This window comes from Meleagris gallopavo, chromosome 2, assembly GCF_905368555.1.
Source record: "Meleagris gallopavo chromosome 2, MGAL_WU_HG_1.1, whole genome shotgun sequence".
In the NCBI taxonomy this organism is placed as follows: Eukaryota; Metazoa; Chordata; class Aves; order Galliformes; family Phasianidae; genus Meleagris; species Meleagris gallopavo.
Window position 1 is genome coordinate 15,520,365 of NC_139405.1, and position 26,075 is coordinate 15,546,439.

Consider the following 26,075-nt stretch of genomic DNA (forward strand, 5'->3'; position numbering starts at 1 on the left):
CTGAAAAAATCATTAGTTTTTTGGTATACCTGCAGCTCCTTTTTCAGTCCACATAAATACATTACCTGTGAATTTTCATATGGAATGTATTGAATTGTGATCAAACATTCAACTAAAACCTGATTGCATATTAATTTTCAAGTGTGTGTTATTTCATTTGTGCTCGTACATACCACTGCCACTTCACTCATTCAAATCAAAGTTGATCTTAAATAGCAACTTAGTTTTTAAAATAAATACAGATTGATACGGGACGGTATCTGGGACAGAGAAAGCATGATTCCTTCCAAAACAGGCATTGCAAGTCAGCTTTGGTAGCAGAACAGAAGATAAAATGCTCAGAGTGAAACTAAACAGAAATTCAAAGTCAGAGTGGTATAAGCACCGCGTCTAGACAGTGGTATAACACAACACTGGCTAAAAATACAGGCAGTATTTCACATAACTGTCTAATAAGTGAAACTGTAATAATGACAAGGCGTAAAGTGATGAACAGTCAACACTACTTATTTAAAACTGTGTAGCAACTCACTGGACAGTCACTCTTTTTCACAGTGATAGAAAGATGACAGCATTTGTATTAAGCAGAGATTTGTTATGTTTCTGTCAGAGAACTGCACGGCTCCAGGTTAATATCTCAGCTCTAAGATCATGGTTAGAAATTAAAGCAGCCTTTTCAATGCTGCAGCTAGACATATATACTTTTTACAATAATAAAGTAGTTAAATATTAATTGCAAATAAGATTTTGATGATAACTCTGAAACAAATCTTATAAGCAATTTCATCTAAAGTAAGCAACATGAGAATACTCTGAAGAAACAAGTTTATGCAATTACTTTCAACACAAAGCCACTGGATTGATTTATGTCCCTGAGTATTTGTATAGCAGGGTTTAATTTAATTTACAAAAAGCACAATTCCAGGATCTCACAAGTTCTTAGGTATTCAGCCTGCTTTGTGGTCCTGTAGTTGGGCTTCAGAGCTCCAAGAGACAAAAGCAGCTCTAAGATTTCAACCCAATCAAAGAGGGTTGCAAAGGAATACTGAATTTCTCCCAGCTCTTACTCCTTCACCAGTAAGATCAGTTCTTACGAACAAGAAAGACTTGGCCAAACTTACCAATCTGATGCCCCCAGCTGGAAGTGGTCAATTTACTACACCTTGCTGAGTTTTGCGTTCTAATATTTCAGTCATTTCAGCAAAATAGTGAGTCCTTTCTAACACGCCAAGTATTTATAAAGCGACAAGAAAAGCTACAACAGACTGAGATTTCAAGCTGTATACAACACTGATAGAGCTGGAAATTAGGTGGTCACAGCTACCACAAATCTCACTAGAGTTAGGACATGAGCAGAAGAGAAGGAAATGCAAGGATAGAGGGCAAATACTGTCTTTTCTGGATGCTCAGCATCATTTGGTTCCAGTCTCATAGCAAATGAGTCACAAGAAATGAGCTTATTTCTGAGGTCAGGACTTGCCCCAACAAGGCTTCAAGTAGTTCCATGGTTTCCACAGTAACAAACGTGTTTGAAGTTAGAAAAACTAATAAAATAAATGGTAGACAAAATAACTTGCAATAGCATGAGCATGCATAGTTCTAATTGTTAATGGTCTGCTCTGGAATGCATTACATTCTCCAGGAATGGCTTTTCCAATGAGAAGCAACGACACATATTTGCACTACTGACACTTTACAATTCACTATTCAAAAATCTATTACTAATAGTTGATCTTGTTTTCGAAACAAAATTCACCTTTACCATTTTTAAAAAGCACTTTCTCTGACCACATTCTGAGCGGCATTTCTGTTGAAATCATCACGAAAAATTTGGGCCTTCAAAACACCTTCTATTGGCAGTATTGAAGATCTTGACTTTTAGCCTGAAGCATCACCAGCAGTGAGCAAATATCTTCAGTTATTTGGATTTAGTAACCAGATAATCACATCACACCAGCCAAGGGATCGCATACAATCAGTTACACATTAGCAGCACTACTCTACGTTGGAAAAAAGATGACAAGGACATGCAATGGAGAGATTAAGTCTTTTAGAATCTACACCACTTGTATTACAGTTGCATGGGAACTGTTAAAGCTTTATCTGAAAGCAGTTTCCATTTCATAGCCACTCATTCCAATCAGATACTATTTCTTCAACAGAGAAATCTCCGTGCACAGAATGCCAGATTATGTCATGCAGTTGAAACAACAGACTAGACTAATTTCTGTAACACTGACTTAGCGAAGACTGTTAAATAATTACAAGTTCAATATAAAATAATTATAATTAAAGTCTTTGGAAAAGTTTTGTAATGCTTACCTCAATGACTCTTGTTTCAAAATCCTCGTAAGTTTCTGTTGGGGAAAAAGTAGTGCATTACATTTCCTTGTATTAATTACATATCAGCACAACTCCCTGCTGTTAATATAATTTAAAGAAGAATGCAATTTTATGTAGCTGTAATTTATAAATCCATATCAGCAGTAAGTAGAAAATGATTTGAACACATCTAAAAACGAAGATTATTAGCTGCTTCCTTACAAAAAAGGCCTGAAATATAGGTTCTTCCAAAAGTAATGCCTCCTACTTGTTTCTATGGAAACTGCAACAGATACAAAGGGCACAGTAAAATATTTGATAGAACAAACTCTGCTACCAAACACTATTTTTCAACATAGTCACCACCACTAGCTATGCATTTTTACCAGTGATGAACAGGAGTCTGCATGCTGCACTCAGAACAATCTGCACAGAGTCATTGCTAGGAGAACGTTGCCCACACAGCCTAACTTTCACTGTGCTCACATTCACTGTTTGGTTTCCGTAAGTGTTCAGCAAGAATCAATGAGTGCCACTTTTTCTGCATGGAAGGATCCAATTCCACACCCTTGCTCCACACCCAATTCCGTGTTAGATGCCATTGTGTCAGACTGCCCCTCTGCTGTCACCTGTCACACAGCAACAACTGTAATGGGATATTGGTGGGAAGGCTCAAACTGCCTCTGACATCATGGGCTAACGTAATGAAATAGGAGGCATTACTTTTGGAGCAGGCTTTGTGCTTTGTAATGAGTCCAGTCATTCGTTCTTTTAAAACAGAGAAAACAATGTGTAACTCTTTATTTATAATGCATAATTTTATTATTACTTTAGTAAAAATCAACATCTATCAAAAAATCTAGCTTTAAAAAAATCCAGTTCAAGTGGTAACTTCCTAGAAAATGTAATACCACTCTTGTTATAACTACGGTACAGTTCCTGTCATAATTAAAGAGATGAAAACCTATACACATCCATTGTGCTCTATTAGGTACCCCTGCTTCCAACTGGAATCAATACATTATCTTTTTAGGTATTGTGGTTCCAAGAGCATTAAGATGCAGTCTCGAAGTCCAATCTAAATAATCAACGTAGCACACAGGAAGAATAATAATACTTCTTTTAATAGTAAAGCAAGATTTCAATTTAACAGCTTTGTCTGAACGTCACACAGAAAGCAATAACAGAGCTGATGAAAACCTGAACTGACCTCAGAATCTCTTCAATATTTTAACCTCAAGTTAAGCTATACAATCTTTCCAAATTAAACCCGAGATACTCTTTGGGAAATCAGTGCAAGCCAGCACTTATACTGAAGCATTTTTATTAAATTATATCCGATATTCGTCCTAATTCTCTCCTGTTGCAGAAATGCTATGAAAAACGATAGCCTGCAGTACAATTAAAGAAAAACACTGCTCTAAACTGTGAAGCAAACAACAACCAAGAAAACAAACCACCACCGTATTTAATGTACAACATGCAAAAGCTGTGAACGGTTAAAAACCATCACCAAATGGGTCAGCTTCCATCGTAGCAATACTATTAGCCAGTACTGCTCAGAGTATTCTGAAACACATGCTAGACAATCAACAAGACTCAAACTGCTTTTCTTAGTACATATTCCTGTGAAATTCAAGAGAAGAGAAAAAACAAAACATAGCCACACTGGATAATCAGCAACAACACAGCCAAACTTTCTTTCAATCTCTTCCAATTTCAAATGCTTCCTGAAAAAGTTTTTGCAATCAAAGACAACTAAAGCATCATTCATTTTGTCCAGTTAGGGTTAAAGTGTTACGCATTGCTTCCATGTCACGTGGAGTTCAATTCATGTCATCATGATGATAAGAGGAGCTATGTTCAGGTATATCTTACACATTCAGCTCTGCATGGTGAACACATCCCTTTCACTGCACTAAAATCAGTATGTTTCTGCTTTGTCATTAAAAGGGGCTTGAAAGGAATAAGAAATTTTTGAAGTGTCCTATGAAATCACGAGGTAGGAAAGAGCTAGAACAGGACAGAGCTCTGGGCATGGCATACCATCTATAAGTACTAACTCCAATGCTAGCAAGTAATAAGAGAGAGCACAAAACCATGCCAACAAAAGCATGACGAGATCTTATCTAATCCAGAGACCTTCACCCTGACACACACTGCATTATTCCAGAAAAAAGAAAAATGACTGCCTTTGAAATCTATGGGCAATAGGGTAAAATGCAACATCTCAGTATAAGAGGCAGAATAAACAGGAGATCTTACTGACCCCCTGCTTCTCCCATTTACTTTGTGAACTAGAGCTTTCACCATTTACAACACTAGTGTTAATGTCACCATTTAGAAGACTAGTGTTAAATACTTCTTGCATTTGGTATAGGCACAGTGGAGCTTAAAACAGCATAATGGTGGTGGTGGGGGGGGGAGGGGGTGTGTGATGACAACAGAGACTCAGATGTTGCTTTATCGTTTATACGTTCTGAGATGATCACATTTATAACAGTCCAGTTCAGAAGAAGCCTCCCAGAATACCAGGTAGGCAGGGTTGAATGGTAGCATCTCAAACCATAGCTCACACCTGGCTGGACACCAGGGAATCTATCCGTGCCAGTCTCAGGACAAACAGACTCATAAAGTTTGACAGTTTCAAGTTTGCTTCTTCTACCACCCTGACAGTGCTTTAAACACAGCCAAACGCCCTCACACTCCTATGAAGTCATTTCATTATTCTTCAGAATAAAGAGATGGCGACTGAACTGTGGAGATCTGCAAATCCCCACAATTTTTAATGGACCAAGAGGGAATTGGTGTATGCTAATCAGAAACTGCTTTTCTCAAGCACACTTATAATACAAGCTGACAGTTTCATCTTCATATTTTTACTGCAGTGTTCTTTTCCCTTTTTGGCAGAACTTGAACAGACTACTACAGCCAACTTTAATGCAAGTAACCAACATCAACTCTTATGAGGAGCAGCTGAGACTGGAATTGTTCAGTCTGGAGACGAGGAGGCTCAGAGGTGATCCTACTGCTCTCTACAACGGCCTAAAAGGAGGATGTGGCGAGGTGGGAGTCAGTCTCTGCTTCCAGCTACCAGTGAAAGGACGAGACAGAATGGCCTGGAAGTTGCACCAGGAGAGGTTCAGGTGGATATTAGGAAACATTTCTTCTCCATAAGAGTGGTGAGGCACTGGCACAGGCTGCCCAGGGAGGTGGTGGACTCACCGTCCCTGGAGGTGTTCAAGAAACATTTAGATGTTGTAGTAAGGGACTTGATTTAGTGGGAGAAATACTGGTGGTAGGTGGATGGCAGGACTGGATGATCTTGGAGGTCTTTTCCTACCTTTGTGATTCTATGATCAGTAATCACACTGAAATCTAGAGAAATATCGAAGAGTACAATCTGCTCATACATTAAGGCTATTTGCAGCTGCTACTGCTGCTACTTTGGACAGAATAAACTACTTGAAGACACATTTGATTTTAAAAGCAACACAGTGTTGTATTTAAAGCACAGAACTCAAACCATGACATTTTCTTGACTTTCCTCTATATTCCAACAATAGCTTAGAGGAATTTGGAACAATTCATTAACTTCTCAAATTTCTAGTTTTCACTTGTAAGACAGGCTTGCCTCCTCCATTGTTAAGTTGTTGCCTTCCACAGTACATGTGCTCTCAAGGTAAGAAAATGAAACACAGGTAAGTGAATATAGGAATTTTTTCATTTATACTCTATAGTATTAGGCTGATATTGAAATAGAACAAGTTATTCGTATAATCAAGGATTAAAAAAAAAAAAAAAAGCTCTGATGAGATCAGAAGGTAAGAGCTCCACAAGTTCACAAGGAAAGTCTGAGGGAAACAAGGTATCTCAGACACCATAGCAACACAAGCCACATAATTACCTATTCCAGCTACAGGAATTGAAGGCCTGGCAAGGGAGCAGAGAAATGCATGACAGCAATGTGGGATATATTTACATGGGGATGTATTTACAAGACAAAAACAAAAAACAAACAAAAAAACTTCATTCTACGTGGACAACAGCATTATGCTACTCTGGAAAGACAATGCTCTCGCTGACTTATGGCTTGGTGCAAAGCATGCCTGAATTTTGAATTAAGGTCCAATAGAACATCACCAGAAAATACGCAGGTGGAATAATTCATAAACCACACAGCACATAGACTGAGCAACAAAGGTGACTACAAGGAGAGCAGAAAAAAGTTACTGCAATCCATATACGTAATTTCCCACTCATATGGGGATTTCCACTTATGCAGCAAGTCCTATTTATAAAGACTTTCTGCAACATGTATTCCAAGATCACAGCTTTCTCTGGGTAATGAAGATATGAACCAAGCTTAACTGCTAAGAGAACTAGGGACTGAAACTTGTCAGAAACAAGTGCTAGAGAAAAATCAGCTGTCATTCTTACCTCATGTGACATACAAGACTACAGAAAAACGGTAACAATCATCATCCTCAAGCATCATAAAGTGCTTCAACAAGGAAAACTCAGCTGAATGTAGCAACTTATTTTTATGCTTAATTGAAGAGGGCTGGGGTTTTAGTTGTTAAAGCTAGCAAAAATTACCTAGTGATCTGAAGAACAGCATGATAAAAAAAACAGTTTACTTGTCCACCCTAAGATCTCTAGTTTTATTATTGTATTTCTCTAGACAGCACATAAAGAACTTAGTAGCCACACTCAAACTGCAACATCTTAAACCATATTTCACTACATTATTAGAAAGTTGATTTCACAGGACAGATCCCTTAAGAAACAATGCAAAAAACACAGCTGCATTTCATACTCAAGACAAATGATGCTAAAAACACAAAACTATTTCCACACTCCAAAATCTCTATAACAGTCTGTAACATGACACACTACTCCACAGTGAAGTGTAACATCAGATAGTCCATAACATATTCACCTAAGAGCAGAGATTTAATAAAATTTTGCTTGAATAAATGCAATTTGTTCTCTGATTCAGCAGTTAATTAACATATCAGCATATGTACAGACACAAAGGCATCCAAGACAGAAGTACAAACTGGATTTTCAAATCAGAGGAAAAGTCTGGATCTCCCTTTTACCCAGCCCCTTGACAAAAAGGCTAATAAGACTAAGAAAGATATTAATTCAGTCTTCTTACCTCCATTAGGACCTGGATCAGGAGGATCCATGAGGACACCTCCCCAACACTTTCCACTCCATCCTCCCTCTCTCTTCATTTTTATTTTTCTTTTCTTCTCCCATGTATCTCTCTGCTGAATAATCTCAGACTGAATTCTGTCTCGTTCTTCTTTTTTCCGTTGACTAAGTGCCTGTACTTTCCCACTTTGTATCAGAGGAGCATTAAGACCTGGCCAGAGGAAACCGGAACGTCCTTGAAAATAAGAGGAAAAAAGTTTTATGCCAAACAAGGATTAAAATCTGCGCATTGGAAAAGTGCAATAAAATAAAAAGTACTCACACATTTGAAGTGCTTTCTGTGACACAATTTGTGTTTAAAAATCAAAGAACTGCATTAAACAACTGCACCAGGATTTTTATTTTTTCAGAAAACAGACACCTCAAACTGCTTAGACATCACAGAAATTAACAGCAACTTATCTGTATGTTAAATCAAAAAATATTGCATGTGAAAAAGTTGAGACATTTTTCAACCCTTTATTTATGAACCTACCTTCTCCAATCTCCTGGCCTCTGTTGAGATTCTTTCTCAGCTTTTTCTTCCTTCTCTTTCCTCTTCCTTTCTTTACTCCCACACCAGTCTCCGCCAAAGCTCCTTTCCATAGCTCTTCAGCTGTCGCTGAAATAGGAAAGCTTTTCTAAGTAATGTACAAGTACCTCATATATTGGAAACTGAACCAAAAAAAAAAAACAACCCAAAACAGAGTTAACCCTACCATGACTGGGATTTAAACTGTAGGATTAGTGCCTTGCTAAGAAAGTAATTTCCTATACATGTGTATCTGCTGCAGAAGTAGATGTGCCTCTGCCACTAATGACTGCCATCAGACATGCACACAGCTAGGCACATCATTCTTAAAAGGATTTTCAGAAACAATTTAAGGGCAGACATTCCCAACCAGTACCAGTAAGGTACTAACTCTCAGGTAAATAAAGACAATCACTCATTAGGAGCTCAGATCAGCAATACCTTTAAGCACTTGGCCAAGGACAGGCATTCTTGAGAGTCAACGTCTTTCTTCTAAAAAACATCTAAGTTAACCTGCTTAAAAATCCCACAAAATACAGATCACTGCCAACATAAGTCTGCAGATACTTTCATCTTCTAATTAAAGACAAAGCACTCTGTTATTGCTTATGGAAATGGTGGGTGGAGGAAGGAACGCAGAGCGCCAAACAGCCAAACAGCTTCCTCACAGAACTCAGCTGGCCTTCTCACTTGGTGATCATGCAGAATATTCACTGTCTGCAGATGTTTGGATCAGTTGACCACCAGAGTTCCCTTCCAACCTTACCCACTCCATGATTTTTAACATACAGAATTGTTGGAGCAGGCTGAGGAGGTATTTCATATCAAACTTTACACTGCTGGGGAGCCCTCCTATGTTGACATCAAGGTGAGAATGTGGAGCTAGCCAATATTTCCAGAGCTACCGTTCAGTACTCAGCTTTCTTTGCATTGGGTAAGTTCAAATATGGGGCCAAGGGGGCTTTATTCAAAGCCATAATGCCCACCTTTTTCAGGCAAAAGTCCTTAACACAACTGGGATGTTTGACTGCAATTCTTTTTTGAGAAGGACAATCCTGAATCACACAGTTGGCACTCAGAACACTACAAAGCAAGTGCAGAGGAAGAAACAAAACACTACAAAGTACAAGATGCTACCAAATGCGATGCTCTCGTTACTTCTAATAAAATACATGCTGTGATCGATACCAATTTTTTGCACATGAATGCTAATAATTCCCTAAGATAATGCTGCATTACAGGCCCACACAAACACTGCTGGTAAGCAGTTGAAGTATGATGTGACATTTCACATTCATGTGGACTATGACAGTTGGCATGAAGTCAGTGGTTGAAGACTGCTCCCACTGAGCCTCTTCGCATCTAAATGTCTACATTGTAACACTGCTTCTTGACAATACAGGGAAAGCAGCAGAAGTCACAGAGCAAATAGATTGTACTGCAGCAAAGGAGACAAGTCAATGTCAGCAGATCCAGCAAGATGAGGTCAGAACAAACCTCGTTTTGGCCTCGATCACAGAATGGAATCTGATAATATTAGAACAAGAGGTAAACACCACACTTGGTACCAAAGTGCAGCTATCTAATCAATCTCTAGTAGTATCATCACTTGTTTGGAAAGCAGTCGTATTTAATGCAATATCAGAAGCCTGAGGGCTCCAGAGCTGAGAGCTCTTTATAAGATGTCAGATTCCAAAGTATTTTTAAGACAGTGACAGGAGTAGAATACAGAGGGGATAGGTGGCAGTCAAGAAGATTACAATGGTGGGGACACAGCCTACAACAGACAGCACAGCAACTAAGAAAATCAAAATCTGACCATAGAAAGGTTGATCTGACTTGGCAGCAAAGCACTGACATGACTGGAGAGCATATACATAATATATATGTAGGAAAAATCTCTCACAGAGGTGAAAGTAACACCAGTAACCTTAGTATTTTTCACATTGGAGAAAAAACTCTGAAATGAAGACAGAACAGTTAGGTATGCAATCTCTTAATGATTTATGGTCTTATCTTTCTTTTGCCTCCGTGCCAGTTCAGTGAAATGGGGAGCTGCATGCACTCCTTCCATACTGAAAAAGCCCAAGTCGTAAAAACAAACTCATCACACAGATCTAGCCAGTTACTGAAAAGCACAAAGCTACAAAAGGGAAATATGTGATACCTAAGATTTTATCGTATGGCCAAAAAAAAAAAAAAAAATCCACTATTGAGTTTTGTTGAAAGCATGCTTGCTATGCAAGCTGATCATCAACAACTACCAATAGTTAAAATGCCACTCTGTTTTACTCAATCTACATAAAAGGTTCTTGTAATATTTGAAAAGGATTTGGTTTTGAGCACTTTTATGCTGTTCTCTGATTTCAGAAGCCAGACAGCCCAGCACTTGCTTCAGGAGATGATGTGTATTAGGTCACACCTCAGTAACTCGCAAGCATTACCAAAACAGGTTGGCATAAACTATATTAAAAAACATAATCAAGATCTGATCAACTGAGATTAAAAGCAGATTTTTTTGCCTCGAGGAAGATGAGAGTTCCCAGCTTGCTTACTACAAAAAGAAAGGAAATACAAATAGCAGTAAACTGGAAAAAGGAAGGGAACAAAAAGAGAAGAAAGGACTAACTTTGTGAGCAAAGGCTCATTTTTTCCACCTAACAAGCAACTTGTGTTTCAGTTTTTTTTATGACAAACAGTCCAGCAGCAGAACACCACAAATCCACATTAATATTAACAACATTAAAAAAGGAATGCGTTATAACAAACACAATTATTTTAGTGCATTGTTGCCTGTCAGTGCCATTACAACTGTGCATCTACATTATCTTAAGGACCCTTGTAAGGTCTTTCCAATCACTAACATTCATTTTCAGCTTGGACTAGAACATAACTTCTGTTAGCAGATGAAGCAGATTCTAAGATGGTATGATATTTCAACCATTTCCTTTTTCCAATCAAAAGGAAAACAAAATTTGGAAAAAAATTCTCCTCACGTGAAATATGAGAAAGCATCTCAAAAGGGAACGCTTACATATTCTGTTACAAGTGACAAGATAAACTACAGAGTCTACACTCAGATGCTTAATGAAAACACGTAATTTTCCTTTTCCTCAGAGGCACATTGAAGGCTTATCAGCTCCTCTGGGAACCCAACACATCACAAACCTCGATGCGCTCAAGTGCAGAGGACATTTCCTTGACCTTGTCTTCTATAGTAAAGACAAGCTTCTCCATCTCCAGAAGGGAGAATGTACCACTGCTGTATTACTTACAGGGGTGAAAAGCAGTTAACAAATTCATAGAAGAAAAACAGCTCAAATATACAAAACACAGAAGTTCCACACTGTAAATCGCTAATGTTGTAAGGATTTTTTGCCTTCCAATATTTGAAAGGAGTGTATAACAGGAGGGGGAACAACTGTTTATGAGGGTGCATAGTGACAGGACAAGGGGGAATGGTTTTAAACTGAGGCAGGGGAGGTTTAGGTTAGATCTTAGGAGGAAGTTTTTCACACAGAAGGTGGTGAAGCACTGGAACAGGTTGCCCGAGGAGGTTGTGGATGCCCCATCCCTGGATGCATTGAAGGCCAGGCTGGATGTGGCTCTGGGCAGCTTGGTCTGGTGGCTGGTGACCCTGCACATAGCAGGGGGGTTGAAACTAGATGATCTCTGAGGTCCTTTTCAACTCAGGCCATATACAGTTCTATGATTTGCTGAGGAGTTGTCCATCCCCATGTGCTCATCCAATTCTTAATTTCTTCCCATAGCACATGCTACTGCTGGAGATGGGATGCTCAGACAGACATTTGGTCTAATGAGGCAAAAATTTCCTCATGTTGTAAAAGGTCCTTTTTAATTCCTAGATTGCCTTACAGTAATGTCTCATGGATCAGTTTTCATATTCGAAATCTGTTGGTTTTTTTGAAAGACATTTCTGAAACAACAGTATGGACTCCTGATTTCTAAGCCTCTGATCTTAAGCTTTAACATGATACAAAGCCTGAAAAAAAAAAAAAAAATCAAGTCTACGCTCAGTCTTAAGCAATATACATTTAATTATCTTCCAATAGTTCTCCTCTGTCTTCATGTATATATACATTTCAGATGCTTTAATTTTACCTGCGTAATTAGACATAGAACTTTTATTAAGAAACAAAGCAGCATATGGGCAGCACAAAATATAAAAGACAAAGACAATGAAACTACGTTTCAAACTTTCAAAGACTGCTTAATAAGGATAACCATAACTCCAAAGCAGTTAACATAGAAGTGGCTGGGCAAAAAACCCACATAGGTGAATCGTCATAAGAACAAAAGCTACAACTCATTTCAGTGGCTGAACACGAAGCAAACATGAGGCGAATGATTTAGGTGTCACTTCAGATTGCACATGTTAACTTCTACTTCCAAGCACAACACTCACCGAGGCTGGAGACAGCCTTACAACTGCTGTAGAAGTCAGCATTTCATATAAAATAAGTGAAACATCTAAAACAAAGGAGAAGTCTGATTTCATAGCTTCACATGTCTTCAACATACACATAAATACATGAGGCATCGCCCTCACAAAAGGAAATAAAACAGAGCAATGTGTGTTTTGGAGATCTTGACATCCTCAATGTGGAAACAACAAAACTCTCCGTATGCTGCTACTGACAATGACAAGTGCTAACTCATTAGTTGTTTATCTGAGTGGTCATACTTCATTAAATAAAAAAATTAAAAATTGAAAAACAATCTCTTTTTCTCTTTGTTTCTCAAGTAGGCAAGGCAGAAAAATGAACTACTTAATCCGAAGACAACTCACATAGGACTGGGAAAATTTAATATCAAATTTAATTAACACGTAAGCTTTCAGGAACTGATGCTTCCAATAAAGAAAACAAATGCAAAGATTTATACAGAGTGTAATTGCTTGCTGTAAGGAGAGTCTCCAAAGACAACGCATGTTACTCTGAGTATAATTTTATATTGTTGGTCTAAATGTGATTCCCTCTTCATTGCTACAATCTATTCTATGAGCTCTGAAAGATAGTCATGTTCCTTACTCTGTATTCTAACCTATAAGGAAACATCACCTAGCAACAGAGAAATTAAGTTCTTTTCATTTTTTCCCCAACAGTAACTAATGGAATTAACACTGACAGGGAAAGCATAATTGTGGTACAACTGCAGGCTCAAATAAAAGGTCTTTAGTCTCATATGCTCTTGGATACAGAACAGATTTTGGAGAAATTTTGCTTGCTGTTATTGCCAAAAGGTTTGGATGATGGGGGACAACTACATTCAGTATTCATGACACATCTGTGTGCCTCTGCTGCCTTCAGAAAAGGCAGCTTATGTATTTCAACTCAATTCTGTAGTGTAAAGGTCCTTACTTCACATTTTCCTCAGACAGATACATACTTCTCCCATGAAGCATACAGCACTTTTTAATCCACTTCTCTCAACAATTACAAGCTCAAGCACCTGCCTGGAAAAAGCCAGAACTATTGGAATTTAAAGCCCTCAAGTTGCACTGGGGAGGTTTAGGTGGGACATTAGGAAGAATTTTTCCAAGGAGAAGGTGGCCAAGCACTGGAACAGGCTGCTAAGGAACGTGGTGGTGTTTCCATCCCTGGGGGGGATTTAAAAGATGTGCAGATGTGGCACAAAGGGGCACGGTTCGTTGATGGTCAGGCTTGGTGATCTTGAAGGTCACTTCCAACCCACACATACACTCTCCAGTCTGCCTGCCTGCTCATAAGAGCATGTAAACGTAACGAGAGGTAGGGAAAGAAAACTGCTCCATCTTCTCACACAAAAGCTGGACGGAAACGGGCACAAGCAAGACTATCTGTTATGCCAGGTTTGTTGAGATATGGCTTTTCAGAGGGCGGTATTCATTTTCCAATCATCATCTGAAAGAAAAATCAGGTCCTTCTGTCTTTAATTAAGCGCATGAAATCGTTAAGTAAATACAAACGTAACTGCTTTTCATAGTGGAGTGGGTGGAAAGAGGAGAGATGGGCAGAATTTAATCCTGAAATAACAAGAGCATTTTTAATTACTTCATCACAAACTCACTGAAATATGTCACCAAACAAAAACAAATCCCAACGTATGCCCCTTGCAAAGTGCAGCAGCCAGCCATACAGATCAGGACACAGACTGCCCAGGATAACTGCAATTCCTCCTATTCTAATGAGTTAAACTAAAGATCAAGCTGAAGGGTGCAGGTGACCCTGCTAAGAAGAGCATGTCAACAATTTTTAGAGTATGATGGAAGAGAAGTAAGCCTTCACTAATGAGACACAAAAGTACCATCACTTCCTCAGTCACGAAGAACTGTCATTTGACATTTCATTTGAAAATTATATTTCACATTAAAAATGCAGATACGACCGTTTCACGTTACCACTCTTCTGAAACAACTACATTACTAAAGAATATGAGTGCCATAATGTGATTTATACTGTTAATATCATACTTCATTTGAATTTTGAAGATGTTGAACTATTCAACTCCAGCTGTTAATTACCATGGAGAAAAGAAAGTGGAAACAACTCAGCAAGAAGAGCTGCTCTGAAACAAGCAGCCTTCCACAGAAACAAAACAAAACCAGGCAGGAAAACAAAAAACAACCTTCTTGGTTTAAAAGTATTTCTAGAGAATCTAGAGAAGAATGATGCTTCACAGAAGAACAAAGCAACATATGAAGGCATGTTTCTAAAACCCTGATGGGACTTGTAAAAAGAAGGACAGAGATGCAGTAGTTAGTGTGCAAGCAGATTGAACAGCATGAAAAGTCAATGTTTCTCACAGATGCTTCTAAAAGGAAGCACGCAGACAGCCACACATTGTCAATTCACGGCAGAACAAATTCATGCATCCAGCTAAGGTGTATGAACAGCCACTAGGGCAGCTCCTCAAAGTACTCCGCACTTGACAAGGAAGCGTCGTTTTCCTTTTACCAATTCTTCATTTACACCACCACAGCAGCACACAAAACCACGTCAAGAAGGATCTAGTAGCTAAGCTTCAGCTGATCTCTGCTCCACACCCACAATAAACAAGACCCACTGAGCCCATTCTAGTCAGCTCTTCAGATGAGTAATGTCCCAGAGCTTCCCACCCACCCGATGCCCTCAGATTTGAGTCCGCGCTTTGCAGCTCTCCCACGTGGACTCACAGGATGGCTGAGGTGGGAAGGCACCTCTGGAGCTCCCTGCTGAAGAAGGGCTGCCCAGATCCAGCACTCCAGGCAGCTTCTGAACATCTCCAAATACAGAGACTCCACAGGCTCTCTGGAAAACCTATGCCAGTTCTCAATCTCCACCACAGCAGCGTTTCTTTATGTTCATGCAGAACTTCCTGAGTTTCCACTGTCCGTTGCTTCCCTCAGCACTTTCCTTCCAAAAACTTACAAAGCCCAACTCTGTGCCAGATACAGCTGTTCCTGACACCCATATTTTCAGTCCCAGGAATAGGTGATCCCAAGCGAGTTTCAGGAAATGGCGCACAAAATAAAATAGGTTGGTGATGTATCCTAAGCCCAGTATAGACAGAGTTAGAAAACAACAGGTCTTAAGACTTACATCTACATTTATAAATTGAACAAATGAATTGCACAAAGTTTTGCTGCTGTTTTAACTAAGTGGCTTATCTTCCTACTGCATGCATCTAAGCGGAAAAAGAACAGAAAATTTGAGAGTAATCGTAATGCCAAGATTAGCCCTGTACACCTCATCTATCATTATCTTATTCGTACGGGAACTCAGCAGATTTGGCTCATGTTTGAAATCAATAGTATAAAATCTTACGCTTCCTAACAAATTGCATGATGAATTGCACAAAGAAAAAGCAATTACTATATTCTCTAGGTTCCTATGGGATCAACTCATTTATCCAAGCCTTTCTGATTGCTTTGAAAAATGCATAAAACTGTTCTTACACACCAAGTACTATTTTATCATGTTCAACCCACATTTGTAACCTGCCTTTCTAACAAAAGAGCCTACAAAGTAAGATAGCACATTACTTCCAAGTGATAGTGTAATATGATTTTATCCAGTCTGGTTCTTAAAAGCAAAGAACCCTACAGACTGACCTCTCGAATAAAAACTGCTCTTAAAACAACCAATCTTGGAAACTCTCAGTAGTCCAGCTTCCGTCTCTCCTGAATACATACAAGAAGTATACTTCAATTATTCCAATTTCTTACATCTTATTAAAGTTCAGTTTTACGTAGCTTGCCTAAATATAACTTCCTTAAAATTTTATTAAGTCAAACAGTAATGATGCCATTACAATAAATGCTTTTAATTAAGTCACCTAAAAGGCAGTTGACAAAATTTCTCATAAAACAGACCTCATCTAGATGTTATGAATACAATACAAACATAAATTAGGGTAACATCTACCCTACAAATAATCACAGGGAAATAACTTGTAGAGTTATATTTTAAATTTAAGATTCACAAAATCACTTGCCCAGAGAAGCTGTGGGTTCCCTATCCCTGGAGGGGCTCCAGGCCATGCTGGATGGGGCCCTGGGCAGAGTCAGCCCGTCCCACAGCCAGGGGTTGGGGCTTTAAGGTCCTCTCCAACCTGAGCCATTCTGTGAGTCTATGAAAACAAAAAGGGTGCTTAGCTTCACTGATAGTTTTATCTAGCCACTAGTGCCTAAGCTCTAAGCAGTTGGCATCCTTAGAAAACCTTCCCCATGAGCCTCTACACTGCAGCCCTTGGCAGGTCTTTCAAGCCCATTCTACTATCATTTGTTTGGAAAAAAATAAAATCCACCAACAGCCAAAATATACAGAATAAGAAGAAAAGACAGACAGCACGATCACTTAAACCTGTTTTATATTTAAAATACATACACGACTTTACCACATTTATGTCATAAAGACTGGAAAACACCATTGTTCTTGTAGTTTATGGGTCATAAAGCATCAACATGACTCTGAAACTTCAGCTATCTCATCCAGAGATTATGTTCTTACTATTCCCTCACTTCCACTGTGGGAAAATGCCACAGACAAGGAACCACAAAATAGGTTCACAGCCATCATTCCTCAGTTATATCAACCATGCATTTAATTCCTTTCAGGATTGGAGGACAATACTGTAGCTAGGCTGACAATTAGCAAGACATTATCAACGGTTTCTGTTAAGCATGTTATTGTGTTTTAATTATTTCATTTTTGAGACAGAACAGCTTAAATAGTACATCTTGTCTGTGGCTCAAAAACCATTTGGAAAATAAACACATAGTTTATGCTGTCAGTAAAGGACTAAGAAATAGAGAGGAAGTTGTCTTTTCCTCCCAAACAATTAAGTATTTTGAATGGATTCGTTGTGATGCAAATCAAATGCTTGCTATTAAAATGAACTTTATACACGCAGTTCCATCAAGAGATGCAGTTGCAACTATAATCTTATGAGATATGTGAGTAGAATAGATACAAAAAATTACTAAAGATAGATTTTTGTGATCTTCCCAAAGCAAACTTTTCTTTCTGTTTGCTACAGACAGTAATTTTAATCCAATTCAAGACTTACACGTATTGAAGAAACTGCTTTGCCTGCACTGCTGTACTGTCACATTCTGGGGGACAGAGATGGAACACCGCACCTGGAGAGACCATGCCAAGCTAGAATAGGAACAGCAATTCCCTTTCACTGGTACAGAAGCAAAGCCTGGGGATAAAAACAGAAAAAAAGCGTTTAGATAAAGGACATTTTAATTTGAAAACAGCATTTCCCTCAAGTATACACATCACGCAAACACAAATAACCCCCCAGTAACATTTACTCCTGTGATTTAGAAACTAAAGGGAATCAGATGTGAAACCTCTGCCTTGAAGCACTAAGCTGCAGATGGAGGTGGGGTGGGACCACTGTAATAAGAAGTGTCACAGAGAGAAGGAAGCTAGAAGGCTTCTAACAAATTGCTGATAGAGTGAGACTGCACCCTCAGAAAGTAGAAATTGTCTTGGTAACAGAACTCGCAGTAATGTTCTAGAACGTGTCAACAGCAAGACATAAATACAGCATGTGAAGTACTATAAGTGTATCACCCATATGCCTTGAGTGTTCATGCTCAGCAACACAGATGTTTGTGGAGCTCCACAGCCGACCTCCATCAGAAAGGAGCTCCACTTCTCCTTTCAGCCAATTACTTATCCACATCCAAGTCACCTCTCACATCCCACACCTGCTGAACTTGCTAGAAGCCTGTGGGGAGGGACTCCACTAAAAAGCCAGTCGGGAACCATGCAGAGCGCATCAACTGCATCACCCTCCTGAGCCTCTCAGAAAACAGAACAAACAAATCCAAACTCAGGATATCCCGAGTTGGAAGGGACCCATAACAATCACCGAATCCAACTTCTGGCTCCACACAGCACCACCCAAAAAATACAAAAACAAAATTGGCCAAAAAGAGTTCCATAACTTAAATACCATCACCTTCTAAAATTCTGACAGCAATACAAGAAAAAGCCTACAGAAGCAACAGAATCAGAACAAAATGACAACAGAGAAGAATCACTAGGCAGTAAAATCACATCAACTGCTGCAGAAATACATTTCTGACAGTGGTCAGGGCACAGAAGAGAAGAAGTCAGATGTCAAAAAACCAAAGCCAGACAAACACCAGTGTTACAGAAAAGAGATCACAATTGCAACTGATCTCAAGAAGTGCAACGATTCAAAGTAGTCTTATAGAAGTGCTACAACATCTGACAATTATGATTTGTAACACAAGCTCTTGAAGTGCGGGGCGAGATCCCTGTTTCTCTGAAATCAGAGAGAAAAATCTCCTAGCAACATTTTCTTTAAGGATTAAGTCTTTTTTAAAATACCATACATTACACTTTGAAGACTGGAAACATGAGAATACCAGTTCTGAGCTGGAAATCCAGCTTCTACGTCTAACAAATCCTAAGAGCTGTGTTACATTATTCTAGATGCTTGGACATATAACTGGTTTGGTCTGAAATGCAACAGGACAAGAGAAGCAGGAAGATGCTTGGAGAAAAATAAAACAAACAAAAAAAAATGCACCCAGAAGAAACCACCATGATTCCCAAAGCATGAAACCCTGAGTGCTGGTATTTAAGGAAGCATAGCCACATACCTCCGTGCACATGCTGCTACAAAGGGAACAAACACTCTAAAAGCAGAGCAAAGAAGAATATTTATGGAAAGTGTACAGTTTAAAACATCAGTAGATGATCCTAGAGGTCACTTCCAATGTTAAAAATTCTACGATTCTATCTCAATCAAACTGTACTGTGGTACCCACACGCATGCAGTTAATGCATCCTCCATTTCCTACACGACAACCACAATACAAGTAATTTGATGTGCCTATTTCATCCAAACCTCCTTAACCTCCACTGAAGTGACATTGGTTAAACCACCCTTCATAGACTTACACACAATGCACAATCCCTTTCCCCACACTCAGTGCCCCAAACTGGCACACACTGCATTTGATTTCTACATCACCCACATCCTGAAAGGCAGCAAGCAGCCCGAACACCCATGCATTTTCTTCATGAAAGCACTGTTCAGTAAACCTAAGCCCAGCTTTAGTAAACCCTTCTGCTTCTGTAATTATTTTCCACAGGAGTTAAATACAGAGAACTGTTCTTAGTTCTTTACTTGAGAGAAAGAAACACTGCAAGAAGTTGGTTTCAGCAATGAGAACTGCTCTGTTAAATAATTAAAAAAAAAAAAAAACAACAAAACAATCAACCACACACGTGAAAGAAAGCCTATAAAAAAAAAAACAAAACAGCCATTGAAATGCTTATGGCAGCATTGTAATTAGAACTTCGCAGAAATTGCCTGAGTACGGGTACAGGCATACACATGGGAGGCTCTGGACTGAAATAATCACATCATTCTTAAATATATATATATATATATTCAAAAAAAACAGAGGTGTGTTCTATTTAAATTATAAATTGCAGTTCTGAAGATATCAAGTGCTGTCAAGTTAATCTCTAACAGGCAATGAACTTTTTCTTGCATGGAGTTTTTCTGTTTTATATTTTGCTTGCTGCTTTTTATTCAAATGAAACTGTTAAACACAGAAATTACACATTCATACAAATAATCTCCAGTGGGAAAATATTTTGGAGTTATTACTACTTTCTCACGTCATCTCACAAGAGCTCAAGAAAGTCCCATGTAGTAATAAAATCTCTGCACTAACTGATTCTCAAAAAAAACCAACCAACCAAAAAAACCAACCTCCATCTACTTTGGAAAATTTTGTATGCAAAAAATTGCTTTCAAACATTCTTGAACGTGCAAGCTGTAATTGTTATTTGGCTAAAAAACTAACATCACTTCATTATATGTTGCCCCGAAGAAGGAGACCAGGAATGTATTAACTACTTAACTGTCCCTTTCAGAAACAGAGAAAAGGAAGGTAAGGAAGCTTCTGGAGGCTGAAAAAATAAATACTAACAAAAATCCTTTTGGGTCTGAAGGCAGGGGAGAAAGAAGGGAAGTCAGAGCAAGGGAACTCAGAGCAGCCCTGTGGAGAAGGACCTGAGGGTCTTGGTGGATGAAAAGCTTAACATGAGCCAGCAGTGTGCCCTTGCGGCTCGGAAGGCAAATGCTGTCCTGGGCTCCATCAGAAGAGGGGTGGCCAACAGGGACAGGGAGGTGATTGTCCATCTCTACTCTGCTCTTGTGAGGCCCCATCCGGAGTACTGTCCCAGGTTTGGAGCCCCCAGTACAAGAAAGACAGGGAGCTGTTGGAGAGGGTCCAGAGGAGAGCCATGAAGATGAACAGGGGGCAGGAGCACCTCCCCTATGAAGACAGGCTGAGGCAGTTGGGCTTGTTCAGCCAGGAGAAAAGAAGGCTGTGGGGTGACATCATTGCAGCCTTTCAATACCTAAAGGGAGCCTACAAACAGGAGGGGAATCAACTCTTTGAAAGGGTTGATAACTGCAGGACAGGGGGAAATGGTTTTAAATTGAGGGAGGGGAGATTTAGGTTGGACATTAAGGGGGAATTCTTTACAGAGAGAGTGGTGAGGTGCTGGAACAGCTGCCCAGAGAGGTTGTGGTTGCCTCGTCCCTGGAGGTGTTCAAGGCCAGACTGGATCGGCCCGGGGCAGCCTGGTCTAGCGTTAAATGGGGAGGTTGGTGGCCCTGCATGTGGCAGGGGGTTTGGAGATTCATGATCCTTGAGGTCCCTTCCAACCCTGGCCATTCTGTGAAGTCTGCCAAAAGTAAAAAAAAAAAAAAAAAAAAAAAAAAAAAAAAAAGCCAACACAAACAACCCAACACATTCAGCTTCCAAGTGTTCTAACACCAGACTTGAATATATTTTTAGGAAATTACTCTGGCCTTTCTTCCCACTTCAGTCTCCAGCAACATTTATTATTCAGAAGCTTTCCCTGTAGAACAGCCTTGCCTAGGACTTCAGTGCATCAAGCTACTGAAGTTGTATAAAGGGTTCTGACAGCAGTTTGTAAAAACTTATTAGCAGGATTTGTGGCTGGTACCATACATTGACTGTAGTGATAGAAGTCTCTCTGGGAGAAAAGAGAAAACAGAAAGAACCAGAAGACAGAAGGTGGATGTCAAGGTAGTCTCCAATACAAGAGATGATTCCCCTTCACATAAATATCCTATAGTATGTATATACTTTACATTAGGACTCTTTTAAGATTTCCCTTTAAGACTGTTTGCATGCATGGTGCTGGTTGCTAAACTCTATGGAGATACATTATTGCAGCCCCTAAGGAATCCCAAAGAACATAAAGAGTAGGAGATGAGAATCTGTCACTGCTACCAACTGGATTCACTGCTGCCAAGCCTTAAGGATAACAACGAGAGGGGAAAAAACTGCCCCCAGGGCTCTGCCACAGGCCAGAGCAGCTTGGGCAAATGGAGACAGAGCTGCTGAAGGGCACGCAGCGGTGACAGAGACGAAGGGCCTTGAGCAACATAAAAAGCACAAGGACCCCCAGCACCGCGCTGCCTCTGCGCCCACACCGCTTCACATTCGCTCCCCAAAGCCCCGGCAACGCTCGCTGCTTAACAGCACTGCGTAACGGCGTTAACATCTGACGAGAAGCACGCCTGCTGCAGAGCGAAACGCAGCGCAGAACCTACAGCAGAATTACACGTCTCCGAGTCCCAGCCATCGAGCCAAAGTCTCCAGTTGCAGAGCAAGCTCTACGGGACTCATCACGAATACCTGTGAGAACAATTGGGCTTCCGCACACAGGCGCACGGACAACCAGAGCCGCACCGTCCCCGTGCCGGTTCCTCAGCCGCCCCCCGGCCGGCAGCTCGGCCTCCTATAGGCGCAAACACGTTAACCCCCCCCGCACCTCGCCAGGCCGCTCGCACGACACCATAGGCGCACGCCCGGCCGGCCGCCGCCACCACCGCCGCCGCCATGCTGACTTCCCGCCCCCGCCGCCGGCCACCGTACTTAGCTGTCCTACGCCCTGCCTGATAGGTAAGCGAGGGCGATGAGAGAACTGCTCGCGACGGAAAGACCAAAGAGGAATGCTGGAAAGTAGCGCCTATTTCCACACTGAAGCCACGCTGAAATTCTTCTCCCCACCCTGCCCACGCGCTGCTATACTGTTAGCCTCCCGACAGGCATATTCTGGACAGCCCCAAGCGGGAGCGCTCCGTAGGACCCCACCGAATGCTCGGCCTCCGCATGGGGCTTTTTCCAGAGACAGGCGGTCACGTGGATGGGGCGGGGCCACCGGGCGGCGGGCCGGGGCTTCGCGCCGCCATCTTGTTCGCCGACGGGTATGGGAGGAGGGCCGCCATCTTGTTCGCTACTAGGCTAGGTCGGTCCTGGTGGACGCCCTCGTGCCTTGGCCGTGTCCCTTGCTGGGGGCTGCTTTGAGGAGAAGAGAGATTTGCCATGCAGAAGGGATGCATAGCACCCAAGCCTTGTGGCAGGGCTGTCTGATGGCGAAGGTCAGGCTGTGTGCACTTAGTGCACTGCATGGGCTGCAGGAGATGGAAGGAAGAAAAGTGAGACCCGGTCCTGAAGGCCCATTCCTGGGTCACTCCTGCACATTCCATGGAATAATAAAATATAAAGAGCTTGTGAACTGAATCTATGATTTTAGGGTACTTTGTATCACTCTGACCCTCCTTAAAAGTGTTTCTATCTGTTCTCAACCATTATTTTATCAGGTTGAAAGGAAAGAGTGACTGTCAGTTCTCCCTGCATGGAGGGGCAGAGGTGGGAGAGGCCCTATTCCCAGGGCTCTGTCAGCGCTGAGCTTTCCATGCCCTGCTGCACTCCCCTGGAACACAGTCTTGACCTGTTTTGCACCATAGTGCTTCTAGCTGTGTGCTGTTATCTTTGCTGTCCCGGGGTAGGGAAAAATCCTGTCACCCCAGGACTGAAAGCAGGTAAGGCAATTATTTGGGCATACTGTCATTTATGACTTTATTTGGCCCATTTTTTTTTCATGAGTGTCAAGTGAGTGCCTTGGCAGTAGAACAGATTTAAACCAGTAACAGTCATTGATGTGTGAACAGTACTGCCACTGGAGGAACAGCGACGCAGGCTGATAACAGACTGTTCCAGGGTAGGCTGCCTGCTCCACTGAAGGATAAATAGTGCGATCTAATAGGAGCAGACATAAAATTCAGATATGTGATTTCAATTAGGGTTTTCCTATCTTTGGGTAATAGCAAAGTCCCAATCTAGCTCATTTGTTTCAGCAAGACTGAGAATTTCTAACAACTGGCAACACAGACGCTATTTTTTGCCTGAGTTGTTTTGCCTGTAAATCTCTATAATTTAAAGTTATTCTCCGATGTACACTTTCCTATTGTAGCATCAATGCCAAATAAATACATTCCACTACTTTAGCTCCCCTTGGCTAGGAACTTCAGATGTGCAAAAAGAAACAGCACAGCATATTTGCAGCAAACAACAACAAGAACAACAAAACCTAAATGTGAGAATGGAGACTTGGCATAATTAGAATGATAGGTCAGCAGGAGAGAGGATAGTGCCTTCAACAGCTTTTGATTGAAAAAAGAAACTTCCAAAATATCAGAAGCTGTAGAAGCAAAGCTGGATGTTTTGGGCAGGCACTCCCCAAGGCTGCTGGGACTGAAGGTGAGGTGAGACAGAGCCACTGTGCAGTAAGGGACTAGTCAACTGTCATCCCTGTGGCCCTCCTTTACCCCAGGCTATAGGTGCACATGCATGAGACCCCATTTCCAGCTTCTTACTAATGGGCCACATCCAGCCCCATTCTGCACACACAGTCACTGGCTCCTTTTGTTGCCTAGTGAAGGGTTGCCAGGGGAAAGCATAATACATTCTCCATGGAAACCTGCACTTCCACAGTTTGTTTTGATGCATCTTGGGGGCTGATGGGCACCATTGAGGAAGAAATTGTTGGAGAGATTGTTAAAGAGACTGGATTGAAGCCATCGGCAGTATCCATGAGGGCATACCTGCCAGACTGCTGCTGCCTTTTAGTACAAGAGTGTTTTTGGGGTTTCTGCCAAAACCTCATGTTTCTGCTCAGCTGTAGTATGCCATCTCCCCAGTCACTCCTTAGCCTTCTTCTAGGGAAATCAGCTATTCCCTTCACAAATGTTGCTCCTGCCTGCAGTTTGCATGGTGTTTCATTTCCTCCTCTGCTATGCATGAAGGCTATCATGCTGGGGGGAAAAAAAAAAAAAAAAAAAAAAAAGAAGAAAAAGAATCACAGAATAACCTATGTAGGAAAAGACCTGCAAAATCACCAAGTCCAGCCATCATCCTCTACCAAACCATGTCGTGAAGTGCCACATCCACCCATCTCTTAAATACCTCCAGGAATGAGGACTCTACCGCTGCCCTGAGTAGCTGTTCCAATGCTTGATATCACTGCATCTCTGCGACCAAAGACCAAATATGAAATTACATCAACACACTCATCTAGAGCAATTGCTGTTTGCTCTGCTTGGTTGCTCTTCCACTCTTGGCACATAGGTCTGCATAAGCCTTGCAACTACCGGTTGTGCTCAGAGTCAAGCAGGGAAATGAGCAGGTGCGCTGGCCATCCATAACAGTTAGCATGCAACTGCACAGCAGTACTGCTAATGAAGCTAGAAAAAGGTCATAACAGACTTGCAATTTGGAAGGTGTTTGTGCATTTCTGCCTTCTCTATGTATTGCTGTTACGAGTCTTTCAGCAATGACATTCCTTAGTATTTAATTATTTTGAGATGGCATCTGTGAGTCCCCAAAGCCACTGCCAGACTCTTAGCAGAGCCACATGAAACTGGCATATAGCTGATTATGCACATGGGGAATGGTTAATGTGACTGCTGCCATCATTCCTCTAGTGTTGCTGAGCTACAATGTTATCATGTGCACATCAGTAATCAGCCAAAGAGAAAGCTGGAAATAGATTGAAGCTTTCATGTGGACAGCTCCAGTAAGGTACACTGAATGGCAAGCAGGACAGAGCATCGTTTGCCCCCTTGAAATAGGTGGTTACTGCCAGGCACCTAGTTTGAAGGCTGTACAATCAGAAGTGGAGACTATCAATAAGCATATATGTAAAACAGGGTCTGACAGGCCCAGATGGCTGCTCAAATATGCCTCTCAGCCAGGTTAGCATTCATCTGACAGCACTTTTCCATCTTTGAAGGAGAAATGCATTTCTACTGAGATCTAAATATTGTTGCCACCCTGCATCAAATGCATCACGGTTGATTTCTGCTTGGCAGTAGCCAGAGATACTGGAGTAGTAAACAAAGCAACTGTTCAACACTTTGTGTTATTTATGTGTTCTCCTTCCCACTGCTGGCAGTAACAAACCATGCTCCACCTGTCTGGCATGGATCATTTGCTAGCCAGCAAGCTGCTATCTCTAAAACCCACCTGCTAACTCTCAGACTCCAAGAAGCTGCTGTGTGCTCCTTCCAGAAGCATGGTTGGGGGAGTTGGATACCGGTAGCACTGGCTGCAGTGAAAGCAAGTGCAGCCCATCCCAGCTCTTGGCGCAAATCC

At 41.0% G+C, this 26,075-nt stretch overlaps 1 protein-coding gene across 1 annotated transcript in view; it reads right to left on the reverse strand.

Annotated features, from left to right (window-relative positions):
• The window catches only part of MRPS5 (mitochondrial ribosomal protein S5), a 44,555-nt gene extending 22,010 nt beyond the window's left edge, over window positions 1-22,545 (reverse strand). Inside the window, exons 1-5 of the mRNA XM_085219070.1 lie at window positions 22,411-22,545; window positions 17,606-17,743; window positions 8,021-8,146; window positions 7,487-7,720; window positions 2,323-2,357 (exon numbers count right to left, since the gene is read on the reverse strand). Coding sequence (XP_085075196.1) covers window positions 2,323-2,357; window positions 7,487-7,720; window positions 8,021-8,146; window positions 17,606-17,743; window positions 22,411-22,480 — 603 coding nt within the window. The 5' untranslated portion in view covers window positions 22,481-22,545. The remainder of the gene's footprint in view (window positions 1-2,322; window positions 2,358-7,486; window positions 7,721-8,020; window positions 8,147-17,605; window positions 17,744-22,410) is intronic.
• Between the last annotated feature and the right edge of the window lie 3,530 nt (window positions 22,546-26,075).